Source organism: Phytophthora infestans, genomic scaffold, assembly GCF_000142945.1.
Source record: "Phytophthora infestans T30-4 supercont1.47 genomic scaffold, whole genome shotgun sequence".
NCBI lineage: Eukaryota > Oomycota > Peronosporomycetes > Peronosporales > Peronosporaceae > Phytophthora > Phytophthora infestans.
This window is the reverse complement of record NW_003303712.1, coordinates 230,036-247,257: the sequence shown is the minus strand read 5'-3', so window position 1 is coordinate 247,257 and position 17,222 is coordinate 230,036. Positions and strand designations below refer to the sequence as shown.

The window sequence follows — 17,222 nt, the reverse complement described above, 5'->3', positions numbered from 1 at the left end:
AGGAGTCCAGCAGCACTATTTCGAGAAAAAAAAAGTTTTGCTTTCAAAAGTCTGACCCGCTTCATCTCACCACGCTATTCGCAATGCCCAATGGAAGGCCTCAAACAAGGGCTATATCTCACATTGGTGCATGCGGCTCCTTCATCTCATGCCGGTCCATCTAAATAAATCCTTGGCACATCAGCTAAAGCTGTCGGAAATCAGTTTTCCGCTGCATCGCAGTCTTGCCATTGTGGGTTTCAACTTGAGACTTGCAGGTCCCGTCATTCTCCTTTTCTCGCTGGTACGTTCGGTAGCTCGACCAGGCAAAACGTTTTGCTACAGTCGACGCAGGGCTTTCAGGAGCTAGAAGTTTTGGCAAAGATGGGGACGGGCTTTCGACAAACCCTATTAGCAGGCACGCCCCGTAACCTAGCAGTGCTTGCACTATTGTTTGCAAGTGTTGTAGCCACCTCGCAGGCGACGCAGCAGTCGTTTGCGGTGATGTCGAAACTGCGCGGCTTCAATAAGGCATCGTTCATCCAGCAGCAAGGATATCCCTACAGCAGTGCTCTCGTCAGCTATCGAAGGCTGGATGCGGCAGCGACCGAAGCCGATGCATCGAACAAGGCAAACGAAGTCGGAGCTTCTGTTCGCAAGGCCATCAAGCAGCTTCGAGGAGGGACTGACAAGTTCTATCACGATCTCATCACTGCAGTCAAAATCACACTATGTGAACAAGACCTGAAGGATAACCAGATTCGCTTTGTCAGCTGCGATGCCGATGAAGCCTACAAATACGACAATGGCGACCCCGTAAAGCTGTCTGAGACACCATTGACGGACGACGAGACCAAGAAAGCTTACAGTCAGGGTCTGTGTGAGGTGGCTCCGAACTGTTACTGGGCCGAGATTGTCGATGGGGACACGAGTCGAGCTAAAGTATACGCAGACGCTGAAAGCACCATGGACGCCGCAGCGGCCGAAGCCAAGATCAAGGAATGGGCTACAGGCGTCATCGGCTTTGTGATTCCGGGCATTGTATTGGGTGTGCTGAGTCTACTGACGATGGTTTTCTTTATGATTTGCCGCTGCTGCTGCAACCGATGTGGCGGTCGCTTCCCGCGTGAAGAGGGCTACACGTGCATGCAAAAGTTTTTGCCTTTGCTGTTCTTCCTGCTCTTTGCCATCGGTGTCATTGTGGTGTCTGCGGCTGCATTCTTGTACCGAGGCACGATGCTTTCTGCTGTGGATGACATGTTCAACGCAACGTCGGGGACGCTGGAGAACGGAAGCACTTGGATCGTCAACATTCGCACCCCCCTCCAAGAAATCGCAGCAACCGTGGTCAAGTCGGCCGATGATATTAAGGTGAAGCTTGACGGAACAGGTTTCATCGACACTGGCCTAAAAGACATTACGATAAAGCTCGATGACCTTGGTGACAAGTATTCCACTGCTCCAAAGTTTCCAGCCGACTGCGTTCCTGACCCTAGTAAAACAAATAAGGAAGCCGATGGCGATCCTTGCTACGAATGCAAAGCCTGCACTGCAATCGGTACCAAGGCGAGCGACGCTGCACAACAAGTCGACAAGAATGCCGGTCCCGGTGTGAAGCAATTGAGCAACGTCAAGAAGCAGCTCAATACGAAACTGGTCGAGATTTCGGGAAGTGTTCAAAGCGCAGTGGATACGCAGGTAACCACAGCCAACGATCTCATTGAGACGGTCGACAAAACCCAAGGTGACGTGGACGACTACGACAGCAAGTTCCAGGGCTACCGAGACCAACTTGGGTACGCGATCATGGCATTGTTTGCCCTTGCCCTGGTGGTTATCGTGATTGGATTCATTGGAATCCTTTTCGGTCTCACACCTCTGAAATTCCTTGCCAACATCATGCACATCGCGTATTTCCTCGGCTTCATTGTCCTCATCCTCGTGTTCATCATCAGTGCCGTTGCCCTCGCGATCGGTGTAGTGCTTGGGGATGCATGTGAAGTCACACAAATCTTCGCAGGCAACTGGACGGTGCCACTTGGTGAGTCGGCGAAAGCTGTGGATGCTTGTTTCAATAACGACTCGCTGCTGGACGTTTTCAACCTGTCCGACAAACTGGATTTCGCTCGCGGTGGTATCGATTTCCCCGAGCTCGATATGACTTCCATGTTCGACTTTTCTGACCTGGACGCCCTGGAAACAAGCACCAACAGCATCGACGAAGCGTCTTTTGGCTTTGACAAGGCAGCCTACGCCACCCTGGTGGCTTCGTTCAATGCGTATGCCACCCAGACCTCTACAAGCTGTAATCCTCCTGGCCCCGGGTACCAAACGACTCAGAAGATCCTTAAGCCATGGGAGGCCAATAGTCAACCAAAACCAGGCTCAGGGACAGAGGCGGATTACATCGAAAGCTACTACCTGACGTACAACAGTGTGTGCACAAACAATGACCCTAGCAACTCCGTGCCGGCTACCGGTAAGGCTTACGTGTGTACGACCAACGCAAACCCGTGCACGTTCTCAACGTTCATGAAGGAAAGTTACGCAGTGATCTTCCCTGTAGCCACACTCAAGTACAGCATGGAAAACTATAAGGCGCAACTGGCTAACGACGTCAGCGACGTCACTGCCACTTCCGACACCTTTGAGACAAATACGAAGAAACTCAACTCGGACATCAACGGCATCAAGACCGACCTCGACGCGAGTCTCATCGAGTACGTGGGGGACTTTGAAGAGGCAATGTACTGCACTTTCATCGCCAACGGCTTCTGGGTCATCTACGATTCACTCTGCGGCGATCTCATGCCATCCATCACTATGATCGCGCTCATGTTGTTCCTCTGCGGAATTTTCTTAATCCCCGTCAACGTCTGCCTCATCATCGGGGTCAAGCGTCTTAAGGCTCATGGCAACGGACACATCATGGACACGGAAATGAAGTTCAAGTAGAAGCACTAGGCAGCGATAGCCCCACGATACACCTATAACTTTATGAAAAATATCTCTTTTTTTCTGGCAATGCAATCTATCTTCAGTAGTAGTAGTAGAGTACTGGTAGTAAAGGGATACAGGTTTTCTAAGTAGTAAGTCCTAGAATAAATCTGTAATGTTTTGCTTCTATTTACTACCTTGCATTTCGAAATAAGGAATACTACAGCAGTACTACTTGTAGTACTACATGTAGAAGGAGACAAGTACATGAAGCTGTAGTACTTCAGTACTTACCTAAGCGAGGCATAGTGCTACTATTCGAAGTAGTAGTATTTGCCCTACTAAGTACTGTAGTACTTCTTACTTACTGCATTTCAGAATGTTTTACTCTTTTCTCTTTATGTCCAGCAAGTCAACAAGCAGCAAAGCCAAACAAAATACGCCAAGTCCTTCTACCGGCACTGCAGTCTTGCTCCGAGCTGCTTGCGTGTATTTGCTATCGTCTCCCTCTGCTCTCCCTCTCCTCTCGCCCACTGACAGCTCACAACTTGAAGGCCTTCTTGAGGATGCGGTCCTGCTCGATCTGGTGCACGGCGTTGTAGCCCGTAGCGGGGGCGGCAGCGGGGGCGCGGCCGACGAACGCGGGTCGACGCGAGTCGCTGTTGAGCTGCGATAGCGCCGTCTCGATGCGCGGCGACACGTACGTCCAGAAGCCCATGTTGAGCGGCTCCTCCTGCACCCACTTGATGTCGGCGTTCGGGTAGCGCGCGGCCTGCTCCGCCACCTTGTCGAACGGGAAGGGCGCGATCTGCTCCACACGCACAATCGCCACGTCCTTGATGTCCTTCTCCTCGCGTTCCTGAGCCAGTTCGTAGTAGATCTTGCCCGAGCAGAAGAGCACGCGCTTCACCTGGTCGTCGTCCACCAGCTTCTCGGGCGAAACCTCCGGGATGAGACGCTGGAACTGCGTGCCCTCAGCCATATCCTCGAGCTTGGACGACGCCTGACGCAGACGCAGCAAGTGCTTGGGCTGCACGGAGATCAGCGGCTTACGGAAGTCGCGGTGGATCTGACGACGCAGCACGTGGAAGTACTGCGCCGGAGTGGAGCAGTAGACCACCTGCCAGTTCGTGTGCTGGATCTGCATGCGGTTCTCCTCGTCCATCAACGGCACGACGTTCGGGTCGTCGTCCGTGCTCTGCAGGTAGCGCTCGACACGGCACGACGAGTGCTCGGCGCCCTGACCTTCGTAGCCGTGCGGCAGCAGCATGACCAGTCCAGACTGACGCATCCACTTGTCCTCACCGGCACTGAGGAACTGGTCGATCATGATCTGCGCTCCGTTGGCAAAGTCTCCGAACTGCGCCTCCCACATGACCAGAGCGTTGGGGTTCTCCAGCGAGTAGCCAAGCTCAAAGCCCAGCACACCGAACTCCGACAGCGAGCTGTTGGACGCCACGAACTCCGCCTGCGTGTCCGGGACGACATCGTCACCTGGAGTCTTGTACTCTAGCGGAGCCGAGGGAATCGTCTTGGTGGCCAGGTGGTTCAACGGCGCGTACTCCTCGTTGGTCTCCTGGTGGTGCAGCACAGCGTGACGGTGACTGAACGTACCACGCTCGACGTCCTGGCCACTGATCCGCACGTGGTTACCCTCGAGCAGCAGCGTACCCCACGCCAGCGCCTCAGCGGTACCCCAGTCGATCCCCTCCCCCGTCTCGATCGTGTTCTTCTTGGCCGTCATGATGCGGTCCAACTGGCGGTTCACCTTGAAGCCTGGAGTCACCGTACTGATCTTCTCTCCGACATGCTTGAGCACGTTCATGTGCACACCCGTGGAGCGAATACGCGACTGCTGGTTGGGGCTCTTGAACGAGTCCCAGCGGTTGGCCAGCCAGTCGCTCTTCTTGGTGTCTTCCCACTTCTCCGTCTCCTCGAACGTCCTCTGGAAGAAATCCCACACCTTCTTAACGATCGCATCGCACTCTTCCTTCGTGGCAGTCCCCGCAGCCACCTGTTGGTCAACGTACGTGTCCAGCACCGACTTCATCTGGCCAATCTTCTTGTACATCAGCGGCTGCGTGAAGAACGGATTGTCCACTTCATTGTGACCGAAGCGGCGGTAGCACGTCAAGTTGATAATCACATCCGAGCGCCACTTTTGACGCCACTCGGCAGCGAACTCGAACACCTTCACGACCGAGCCCGGGTCGTCACCGTTCACGTGCAAGATGGGTACATCCATGGCCTTACCCAGATCCGTACAGTACTGAGACGAGCGCGAGTTCTTGGGGTCAGTCGTGAAGCCAATCTGGTTGTTCACCACCACGTGCACAGTGCCGCCAGTGTCGTAGTTGTCCAGGCCAGACAGGTGCATCGTCTCGTAGACCACACCTTGGCCGCTGAAGGCCGCATCGCCGTGCAGCAGCAGCGGCACCACTTTCTTCTCGGCTTCAGCGTCGTTGCCCAAGTAGAACTGCTTGGCACGCACTTTCCCCACCACAACGGGGTCCACGGCCTCCAAGTGCGACGGGTTCGCCACTAGCGACAAGTGCACCTGACGTCCATCCGGATACGTGCGGTCGTACGACGTTCCCAGGTGATACTTGACATCACCGGCGTTGGACCAGTCCTCCACGTCCGGCTCGTTGTACGACTCCACATCAATGTGCGTGCCCTGGAACTCCTTGAAGATCTGCTGGATCGGCTTTCGGATAACGTTCGACAGCACGTTGAGACGGCCACGGTGAGGCATGCCGATCACCAGGTGCTCCATGCCCAGCTCAGTACCGCGGTCGATCATGAACTTGAGGCCAGGAATGAGACTCTCTGCGCCGTCCAGACCGAAACGCTTGGTCGTGTTGTACTTGTTGCCCAGGAATCGCTCGAACACGACGGAGAAGGCCAGACGCTCCAGAATGTGCAGCTTCTTCTCCTTCGGCTCCTCGTCGTGCACCAAGTGCTCCATCTTGGCTCGGATCCAGTTGCACTGCTCACGGTTTAGAATGTGCATGTATTGCTAAAAGAAAAAAAGGGATACTCATAAAAGTCAGAAACTCAAGTGTATACACTTCGAATGGCCAACAACAGCATGACTTTACCACTCCGATAGAGCTGCAGTACGTGTCCTTAAGACGCTGGATGATCTGACCGAGCGTCATGCTGCTGCTGCCATCGGCCAGTTCCTCCAGAAAGCCAGACACGCCCGACGAGCTGAAAAGTAATGAAAGAAAAACATTAGTGACCATCATTCTCGCAAGTGTATACACTTTGGCAAACCATGAAAACCGATTCGTACAAGTTCTTAGGGATAGCGATGACGCGGTCCAGGTCCTTCTCTGAGAAGCCGTACATCTTAATGTCCAGATCCGGCAGCTCTGGGCGTTCCTGCAGTCCTAGCGGATCCAAGTTGGCCGCCTCATGGCCACGCACCTGGTAGGCGCGGATGAGGTAGCTCAGGCCCAGCGCATCGTTCTGCTCGGTGGACGACGCAGCGGCGCCACCTACGGAACGCACCGGCGTCACGCCCTGCTGGATGGTGGGAGGCGGGATGAAGGCCTCGCCGGGAACGCTGCCGCTCTCGATCTGGCGGAAGTATACGTCCCACGACTTGTGCACACTGTATACCCGTTTGTGCAAAAGTGCATAGCGTCAGTGGCAAAGTACGTTGCAAAAATGGACAGAATGATGGTCGTTTTTGCCACCAGAACGTTTGAGAATGGCAAAATGTTACGACGCACCTTTTGGGATCACTCTTCCAGCTCGAGTACATTTCCTCCACGTAAGCATTGTTGTTGCCCGTCATGAAAGTCTCACTCGGGTGAGGTGTGGAGGAGAAGGCACGCGCCCAACGGGCCGCCACGTTGGTGGGGGCGCTCTGGCGCGACGGGGTCACGCGTGCTGAGGACACGCTGGCGCGTACGCTGCGACGCACGGCCTTGGCGAGCCACTGCTGCGTCATCTTGATCTAATTGGGGGTCGTTCCTTGGCTTGGGGGAAACTGAGGCTGAGGTCAGTCGAAACTTAGGTAAGCTTGGATCCAGCATGGGTATGTTAAATGATAGGTAGGAGGGATGTCATGTGTTATTGTTTTGAATTATGTACAAACACCCCTTGATGTGTAAATAAGGTTGCGATCAAACGAGGACCACACAGTTGACCGGTTTTTGAACCTGAGGTGGCAACTTGAACTTTTGCGAGCTTTTTTGTGCAATCGCCACAATAGACGGAGCTGTGTCGGCCGGTGAAAGCGCCAACGACGCGCATTGAGCACACTACATGTATTAAATAGGACCTTATCTAGGTGCTCCCGGGGCGGGGGAAGAGCGGACCGGACAAGGAGACGCAGAGAAGTTTTACAGTGCTTGGATCACCAGGATCACATTACGCCTCTCAGGCATCCTGGTTTAACAAATTTCTAAAGCTTTTAGTACAGTACATGTATTTGCGATAGTTCACCCAAGAGAATCTTCTTCAACCGGGGATGGGTGGCGAGGAGGGTCCCCAAAACGTCCCCAGCCGCAAACGCAATGTCCGCCAGACTGTGACAAGGCTGTGTCCCAATCAGCCAAGAGAAAGGTGATCGATCTGTTGCCCGCGCAGATACTGGAAGTTACACTTTTCAATTGCATCAACTCGTCCGACGTAGCTTTTTCATTTCTGTTTCTTTCAGCTCCAAAGTTGTTGCAGCCACGTGAGATGCAACAAATCGACTTCCTAAGTTTGTCGACTACTGGTAATTGCGCAGAATCCTACCGAGTCGGTCGTCGGCGAGGAGTTTCTGTAGAGACCAGTCCTCCACGTCGCGGTTGCTGCCCGCTGACGCCTTCCACGACCACAGCGTCCAGCCTCCTTCCGCTGCTTCGTGCACCTTGAGCTGCTCCATCGCAAACGTGTAGAACAGATCGGCGTTGGTGCGACGCATGTTGGACGCAGTTGCCACGCTCCACTCGCCAATGAACAAGCGGTTGTGACCTGGACGAGCGTTCCACTTGTCCACGCGCCCCCTGTATTCCTGTTTGACGGCAACATTCACCAATTGATCATCCGGTGTGTGCTCGTAGCCCCAGATGAAGTAGGGATGCCACTCAACCCAGACGTTCGTGAACTCGGGTGCCTCCATGAAGCCCACCATCTCATCGGGGCTCTGTTTCTGCAGCATTGGCATGATGCTCAACACGCAGTCACTCCCTGTCGAACGCACCGCTTGGTACGCGTCCTTGTAGTATTGGTACAACACCTTTTCGTCCGTGCTGCCGTTGGGCTCGTTGAGCAACCCAATTCCGAGAAAAGCTTCGTCGCCACGATACCGATCAGCCAGGAATCGTGCCACCTCAATGGTGTTAGCCACGTTCTCCGAGTATTGACTCCACAATGGGTGTCCTGGGCTGGCAGGTGACGAGTGGTCGGCTCCATTCTGCGAGCCTTTAGCAGCGTGCAAACTGAGCAGCACTGCAACGTTGTGCTTCTTGGCCCAGTATCTGATGAGCTGGTCCAAGTACGCGATCGTTCCTCGTGTATACACTTGCCACTCGTGTTGGCTAGACGGATCAAAGTTGTCATAGCCCAGAATCCAGAAACCGAGCGGCACTCGAACAGTGTTGAGTCCTGCCGTTGCGATCTGGGCGATGTCGTCTTCAGTAATAAAAGCTGCGTGATGTTCCCCCAACTTGGTGCGGATGTTGTCTGGACTCGACGCTTTCGAGATACTTGTGTACTCGCCGGAATTCGCAAAATGGTCCTTGACGCCTTGCCAGAAAGCTGCGTCTGCTGTCATCCAGTGTTCGGCTACCAGCCAGCCACCGAGGTTGACGCCTCGACTTCGTATCGATCCATCGCGAATTCCAGCTCGTACGTGGGTAAACCCTGTCGAAGCTTCGAGGGTGGAATTGCTTGATGGGCTGGCGTCGGCGGAACAAAGTGCTGCTACATGTAGTCCAGCCAATACCGTGAAAATCGCAAGGTTAGTTTGCATCTTGGTCTGGCTAGGGGGGGTACCTCTCGCCTAAGCGTCGAAAAATGTTGTGGCACACTGCTGCTGTAAGGACACAAGAACCAAAGATCAAGATATAGGTGACATCGGGGTGCTAGGCCTTCGATTAGGCCACGTTGCAACAACTACGAAAGACTTGTTCCATGTAACCAGAAAACGAACTAGCGTACTGACCACCGCATTTCGCTACGGATTGATCCAAACTTCGAAATCAATGGCTTAGTGATGAATAAGCTCGAGCGCTACAGTACTAGTGCTGAGCAGAAAGTCAAACAGTACCTAGAAAACTTTGTGTGACGATGGTATGGCGTGCGCTTGGCGTTATCAGGCTGGGAGTTTCACCGGAGCGTAAACACGATGAATAGCACTCTTGCGTTCGACAATGTAATAATGCTCAAACAAGGTCATACTGTACTTGCATTTATGGTTGTTGGAAGGCATGACGAATGAGAGAGATTCTCTATGGATTGCGGGCTGGTGGGCCCGCGGATTCGCAGTTCTTAGTTACCGGGATTCGTTTGCGCTCAGGGAATTCTCTGGATTTTATCCATCTGCGATACCGATGGACGTGATAATCCAGCATTTTCTTATACCCTGTCATAACAGTTTTTATCGTCTGAGTGCTGAGCTAAAATACCTAATAAAAATCTTCCTTTCCACATATTTACTACTATATAAATTATGCACGTAGGTTGCATCCACCAAAGATGAAGACATAATACCTTGCTAAATTAGTATGCGATGATTCTGTTTTTTAACCTGCCAAAAAATATTTATCCAAGGCGCACATGCAACATTAAAGCTAGTATCTTTCTTCGCGCGGCAGCGACCAGATCTTTCGAGGTTAAGTGTCCATTATTAGTCGAGCACGGGGTACACATTTAATAGTGTGCTGTAGATGCAGCTAAGACATCTCGGCACCGGCATATGCGGCAGTCTGGGGAGACGGTGGAGAGACCGATACGCAACCAGAAGTGATACTGGAAAAAAATGTAACTAGTTCTAACAGACCTTTGATGCGCCTCCACGAAGACCTTACACCGTCGAGATAGCACTGTATCGTGCAGGAGAAAGACAGTGTGCGACGTAGACATAGAGAAGGCAAATTCTTCCACCTTCTTCTTCACCCTGAATGGTCCATGCCATCGGTGGGCTAACTTCTTGGTCAGGCCCGACTTGACTCGCTCCATAAACAACCAGACTTGATCTCCTTCTTTGAACAAGGATTTGGTGGATTCATCGCCTGGTTCTGCAACTTCCTCTTCGTCATCTGCTGTGTTGGGAATGGATCTTTTCTCCTTCTTGCTCAACGCTTCGTTGTGCTCTCGAGCTCGTCGTGCTTTCTCTCGCACTTGGAACTCAGCTGCTAATCGAAGTGCCACTTCTCGTTGTCTGTTCGCTTCTCGGCGCCACTCTACTGCGTCCGCCGAGCTAACTGGGCGTCCCTGTCCACGTCGTATTGAACTCGTCATAGCCTTGAGTGTAGACTTGGCGTCCCAACCATGTACCAGATAAAAAGAGGTTTCTCGCCGAGTCGAATCTCTTGAGTTGTTGATAGCGTGTACCATCTTCTCGGCGATGTCATCCCAGTCGGCTTAAAGTGGGTCTTCCACGTAGACCCGTATAGTCTGAACCATTGTGTTGACTGACCTCTCTTGTTGACCGTTGGCTTGTGGTCGGTAACTCAGCGTAGCTCTTGATCTCGACTGCATCATCTCGGAGAACTTTTGGAATACTTCACTCATAAACCTTGGATCTCGGTCGTGCCGTATCAGAGACGGAGCCCCGAACTGCCTGAAGACGCATTCCTCAAATACCTTGGCCACTTCGAGTGCTCCGGTGTCATTCATAGCTTTAGCGATAACGAATCCCGTGAAGTGGCTCTGGAACAGCAGCAGTGCAGTATTGCCCCGCTGAGCTCGAGGAAGGGGAATCACGAAATCCATTGACACGACTTGGAATGGATGGTCTGACACCACATTTCCCGGCGAGTAACCTCTCAACTGTGGCTTGCTCTTACTGGTATTGCAGTCCTCGCAGGCCCTAACATGTTTCACCACGTCGGCGTAAAGACCAATCCAGTAGTAGTCGGCTTTGACTCGGTGATACGTTCTGACAATGCCTTGATGCCCTCCTTCGATCAAGTTATGACAGTTATGAAGTATTTCGTCGACCTTAGTTGACGGAATCACCAATCTCAATGAGAGGTTCGGTTCGCCGAGTTCGCCCAGTCGGCGAGCTTCATCTCGGCAATATAACAGGCCGTCTTCGCTGAGTACAAAGACTTCTGCGACCTTGCCGGCATTCTGAGCTCGACGGTGTGTAAGGTCCTCAAACTCACCTCTCAGGTACGCCTTCAGATCGGCCCACCTGAGTTCTTCATCTTGTGCCTTCGCGATTCGTCGTCTCCGCTCCGTCTGTACTGTCACTGGATCAATGTCGCTGACATTCCTAGCTGTCTGGGCTGACTCCATCTGCGACCCTGTTTCGACATTCGGGGTCGTGTGGTTAGTCCGCCGAGTCGACGCCCTGCTGACTTGTTCGAATTCATCTCCACTGCTTTCAAACGCAGATTCTCTAGGATTTGCTGCCAAGGCTTCGTGATCCTGACTTCCTCCTCTTGCTCTAGCCGAGTCTTCATCCAGCTCGTCCTCAAAGTGAACTCGGCGTACTCGGCTACGAGTGACTGCCGTGACAATCGGGGTTTCCGCTGGGTTGTCTGTGGCGTACAGTTCTTCGGCTACTCGGTTAATCATTCTCAGTTCTGCTTTCCTATCCGTCCCGAGAATTACTCGTTTAGCTTTAGCCTCAAGTGCTTCGGTAGCGAGAGAATCAGCCGCTGCGTTATAGTGTCGCGCTATGTGTCGATACCGGACCGAGTTGAGTTGCTTCGTGAGATCCTTGTGTCGAGCTAACTCCACTTGCAATGTTTCCTTCTTGCATGCTATCACCCCCATGGATTGCTGGATTGCAAGCCGGGAGTCACCCACGATAATCAGATCGGTTATTCCTCGGCCAATCGCCGCCAAGACTCCATTGTTCATGCCGGTGTACTCGGCGATGTTGACTGTGGTGGACGACAGGTACGCACTCGCAGCAATCTCAATGTCCCAATTCGGAAGGCGCCACAGTATTCACGAGCAACGGCCATACCCGCCGTATTTAGCCGTCTTCGCTGAGCCATCAAATGACAGCACGCATCCCGCAAAGTCAGCTGGTATTCGGGCGTATAGCAGCGCTGGGTCCATTCGAGCTGTCGCCGAGCTCCTGGAGGGAGGCGCAAGGTGCTTCAAGGAATCGTCGAGTCCGATAAACGGGGTTATCGACGCCTGGAGCAACTGGGCGAAGTCCACATCTCGCTCACGTACTCGCTTCACCTTCAAATCGTAGGGCGACAACATAACTGCGAAACTGACTGCGCGGCCGTACAGCGACTTTGACTTAGACACCCACTCCAGCGTAGAGAAACGGGTGTAGACGTGTAGCGTCTTTCCCGCCAAGAGAGTGTAGCACACTTTCAGCAATTGTAACAGCGCGACTACTTCTTTCTCAGCGGGATGATAGCCGAGTTCATTCTTCTTTAGTACGCGTCCGCAGAAGCGAACTGGGTGCAGCTTGTCGTCGTGCGGTTGCATCAATGTACTGCTCAGTGCCCACTCATTGGCGTACAACATTATATGTACTTCTTTCGCCGAGTCGAAATGACGCAGAATTGGAGCTTCTGCTACCCGTCTTTTGAGCTCGGCGAATGACGCTTTTGCTGACGCTAAGTCACCCCCAGGGCCAAAGTCCGTATCCTTGAGCTGATATAGTACTGCTCCGTAAACAGCCAAGTTCTGGATGAATCGGCCGTAATAGTTCAGGGCACCGAGGAACGCTTGCATCCCTTTCTTTAATTTCGGGAAGGCGAGCTCGGCGATCGCGGCTATCTTCTTCTCATCAGCGCGTATGCCACTCGGCGTAATCTCGTGCGATAGGAAATCAACCTTGGGTTGGACAAAGATACTCTTGGTAAAGCTGATGCTAATTCGACATTCTGTGAACCGGGCTAGTAATCGGTCGAGTGTTTCCAAGCAGGCGTCGAACGTCTCCCCTCCAAAACAGATATCATCGACAAACGACCTCCACTTGAACACCGGAATCAAGGAAGACCGGTCTGGTTCTCCATTAGCAAACATGTCGCCGTCCGGTCCGTTGACCAGGTCCTGGACCGGATCGCAGTCAGCTTGTGATCGGTGGTCAGCTTCAAACTTCGTCAGCTGACTCTGTGTCAAATCGCTGACTCTGCCGAGTTCAACTCGCCGAGTTCCCGACTCGGCTTCAGCAACAGCCATTCGTTCGGCAAACAGCTGCCATCCTCCCTTGGGTTGAACGTATCCCCATAGAGCGTTGTCGATCAGTCGCTGGTAAATTATAGGCGTATTCTTTAATCCAAACGGCATTCGTAACCATTCAAAGTGTCCAAGTGCACAGACGAACGCTGAGATCTGCCGAGCTCGGCGTGTCATCAAGACTGCCCAGAATCCACTCGCAGCATCGAGCGAGCAAAACCACAAGTAACTTTCCAATTCGGTAAGCAGGTCATCAACCAGTGCCATAGCGATTCCATCGGCGTCGTGACTGCACTAACCAGTTTATAGTCAATGCATAGCCGAATATCCACACCATTTTTCTTCAGCACGATCACCACTGGCGAGGCCCAAGGGCTGCTCGAGAACGATATCAACCCAGCTCGAAGTAGCCCCTTCAACAACTCGTAAAGCTTGCTCAAGTGGCGGAGAGGTATCCGCCGAGCTCTCTGTTTAATGGGTGAGTGCCCTTGAACGTCGATGTCGCACAATGCTCCGTACGCCGGAGGCGGCTGGGCATTACCACTTTAAATCATTATCCCTTCGTGCTTTTGCAGCTCTGTCACCAATTTAGCCGACTGTGCTGGCGTATGACTACTCGACTTGACGTTTGCAGCGCCGTAGTCGAGTTCGGTAGGTTCAACTTCAGTGAGGTCGGGAAGGAAGGCCAGCTCGTGAGCGTAGTCCGTCAATTCCAGATCTGTTCCACTACGCTCAAAGACGTTGGTCGTACCATCGTCGACATCATCCTCTTGCTCGTCTTCGGTCGCGGCGATAGCCAAGTAATGTTGTCTTAGGATTTCCGTTGGATCTCTCGCCGAGTTGCACTCGTCATCTTCAGCTTGTCCTAAACCGTAGTCAATTCCGCCGGGATCGAGCACTGTCGCCGCTGAGCTCGTTACTCCGACCTCAGCTATAGTGCCTTCCAACAGTGATACCGCTGGTAATTTATAGTTGTCGGCTGCGTCAGGGCCCGTATTCGCTGAGTTCACTGCGATGGTCGATCTGACTCCTGCGTTTTCAAACTTGGCTCCGAGGTAGATGGTATCACCGTCACGCTGTCTAACCACTTCCGGACCGGTCGTAGTCTCCATAGTCTCCAACGCTGAGTCCGCCGTAGCTGGGTCGGTGTTCGGCTTTATTCCTTCAGTTAGTAATACCTCCCGACTATCATAGTCCTTGGTCGCGTCGGAGTGATCATCCGCTGAGCTGGTTGTGACGGCAGAACTAACTTCCGTGCATGCAAACGCGTCTTCGGCATAGCTGACATCCTGACAACATGCTGTGGCCACGTCTGAGGCACTCTCAGTGTTTAGATCTGCTGACGCCGAGTCCACTGCCCCCGACTGGATAATGCAGGCTTCCGGTGTACCCATCGCTGAGCTCACCACGGCTGCGGAACTTGGTCTAATGACTCCAAACTTGGCTCGGTTGTCAGCAACCGGTTGGGCGTCACTTAGGGCGCGTTCCGAGCGTCCTTCAAGGTCTCCTTCCGTTATAGCTGAGTCTTCAGTCGCCGACACGTCTTCCTTGGCCCTTACTTCACTTGTTCCTTCAACCGCTGAGCTCGTGTTGACGTCAGAAATGGCGCCATCGTCTTCAAACTTGGACAGCTGATAGGAGACATCTTGGTCATCGTGTAGCGCCGGCGTACGATCCGCTCGGACGTCTTCCAGCTTGAACGCTGATTTTATAGCCGGGTCACCCCTTGTCACCCCTGAAGTCGATATGACGTCTGCGTTACCGCGACGCCTCTCGTCGTCGCCGGCTTCAGTATCAGCTTCGATCCTTCTCCAGCGCTCGGCGCATGTTAATTCTGGTCCACTTTCCACTGGAGGGGTTCGTCTTTCCACCGCCGTCGGAGTTGGGTATTTTCGCCTTTCCACAGCTGGCGGCTGGTGTGACAACCAGTCTTCGTACAGTCGTTGTTCTTTCTGCAGCAAATCTTTACCCATCGCCGACTCAAATGCCAATATCTGCCAATCGCGGTATTTTGCCGAGTTCACGCGGACATATCCCTCATTGGCCAGTACTCCGTGTGGTTGCCATTTTATCACATAAAAGTGAGGTGGGCACCAGACTGACGTCGGTCGTACGTCCGTAATCAGGACATGGGTTGGTCTTCCTCGGCGATTAAAAACAACCGTTGGAATCCAACCCTTCGTCCGTCGCACCCACAAGTCATGCGTCGACTCACTGGGTTGCCGCCTGGGCAATTTGAACTCAGCGGTCATTCGACTTTCGATTGTTAACCCGTCTGGTGGCCCACATGGGACATTTGGTCCGAACTCGGTCTTGGTCGGCGCATTACTTGTTCGGATGAGTGGGATCACCATCTCATCGGGTAGCTTGACCGCCGAGTTGTACAGATCCAGACGGATCTTAGCTGGGATCATGAAGTCAGTGCCGAGAATCAAATCGACTCCTGCATGATGAGGCATTATCCATACTTCAAACTCGTATGCCACTTCCCAGCCGAGTGTCACCTTCACAACTGCTCTTGACGATGTCACCATTCCGTCCTTACTTTTTTCGTGTATGTCGATTCGCTTATCTCGGCTGGCCACTCTCTTGAGACGCAGTTTCCTCGCGAAGTATTCACTAATCGCCGAGACATTTGCTCCGGTATCCAATAATATCTTGGCCCTTCGGTCGTTCACTGCACCCAATACGAGAGCTCTCATTCTAACTCGGCGATCAAACGTCTGTGCTGACCACCATCCCAGCCGCTCTCCCGGAAGCAGCTTCATGATTCTGGTACGATGCACAGCCTGGTCTGACTGCCGAGTTACACTTGCAATCGCCCGGTGGTTATCATCTAACTCACCGAGCTCACGTTCAATTCCGTCGATTTCACACATCCAATTGCCATCCCCGCTTCTTCCCTCGGGCCGTCCTGCTTCGCCTACGAAGGCAATCAAGAAGTTCGCCTCAGCTGCAGGTTCAGCTGACTGTGGCAGCCCGGCATATTCCAACCCAGTCAGTGTTGGCGGGCCGCCGAGTTTAAATCACTCGGCGCGTAAAGGTTTTGCAGCTCTTCTGGCACGTGCGACTTGTCGACAGAGTTTCTTACGAACGCAGCCAGCTTCTCATATTGACGAAACAGCTCGCACTGGCCGCCTTCATGGACTTGTCTGCAGAATTTGCAGCGTCGTCGACAGTAGTGAGCCGAGTGCCCCATTCTTCCACAAGCTGCACAAGGTCCACGCTGAGAGTTGTCGCGTGATCCATCTCCACGGTTCGACTGTTCTCGTTGGTTGTACGGTCGCGGAGGTCGGTTCGCTGAGTTTTCCAACTTCGATTCGACGAACCATTCTGGTCTCCCGCCGAGTTCTCTCGGCGGTCCGGTGTATTTCCTTTAACATTGGAAACGCCGGTATCTATGTAGTCGTCGTCTTCCGCTGAGTCGTAACTTCCGGACTGGTCCTCATCATCCCATTCGTCTTCGGAGTTGTACGGACTCGGCGGGTTCTGATCGATGAGCTCCTCCCCGTCGGAGTCGGCGTCAGCGACAGTGACTCGGCGGTCGCGGATTTCCTCCTTGCGACTGCGCTTCTTATCTCGACATCCATCTCGGCGTTCATCTCGGCGGCTCTGATCCTTCCGCTTGTCATCTCGGCCTCGTGCGATCACGAGTCGGTTGCGTTGCTTCTTGCGCTTCTCGCCGAGGATCCAACGATTGATTATCTGTTCCACCTTACTGATGTCTTCCAACTGCAAGGGGTACATCAAATCCATCACATCGTCATCACCACAATGCAACAAAAAGTGTTCGACATGCTCAGCCGCATCGGCGCCACCCTTCTCGTACTGGATCTTGGCTGTCCGAGCATACCCGTTGAGTCGGATCAGGAAGTCGCAGATCGGTTCGTTGACTTTACGTCTCGCCGAGTAGTAACGAGTGCGGGCGGATTGGTCGAACTGTGAGCAATAATAATCCAGAAACGCGTCGCTGAGTAGTTTCC

General features: G+C 53.1%; 3 protein-coding genes across 3 annotated transcripts; 1 reads left to right on the top strand and 2 right to left on the bottom strand.

The window, feature by feature from the left end:
* Window positions 1-363: 363 nt before the first annotated feature.
* On the top strand, window positions 364-2,934 carry PITG_16967 (cleavage induced hypothetical protein; the record flags this gene model as incomplete). The annotated part of the gene is made up of 2 exons (XM_002897140.1): window positions 364-2,204; window positions 2,439-2,934. The coding sequence occupies 2 exons, from the start codon at window positions 364-366 to the stop codon at window positions 2,932-2,934; spliced, it is 2,337 nt and encodes a 778-aa protein (XP_002897186.1).
* Window positions 2,935-3,211: 277 nt separating this feature from the next.
* PITG_16966 (2-oxoglutarate dehydrogenase E1 component, putative) lies at window positions 3,212-6,877 on the bottom strand (the record flags this gene model as incomplete). Its single annotated transcript, XM_002897139.1, has 4 exons — window positions 3,212-5,935; window positions 6,018-6,129; window positions 6,215-6,535; window positions 6,657-6,877. The coding sequence occupies 4 exons, from the start codon at window positions 6,875-6,877 to the stop codon at window positions 3,458-3,460; spliced, it is 3,132 nt and encodes a 1,043-aa protein (XP_002897185.1).
* A 768-nt stretch (window positions 6,878-7,645) lies between these two features.
* PITG_16965 (glucan 1,3-beta-glucosidase, putative) lies at window positions 7,646-8,890 on the bottom strand (the record flags this gene model as incomplete). Its single annotated transcript, XM_002897138.1, has 1 exon — window positions 7,646-8,890. One exon carries the CDS (start codon window positions 8,888-8,890, stop codon window positions 7,646-7,648), a length of 1,245 nt encoding a protein of 414 aa, XP_002897184.1.
* Between the last annotated feature and the right edge of the window lie 8,332 nt (window positions 8,891-17,222).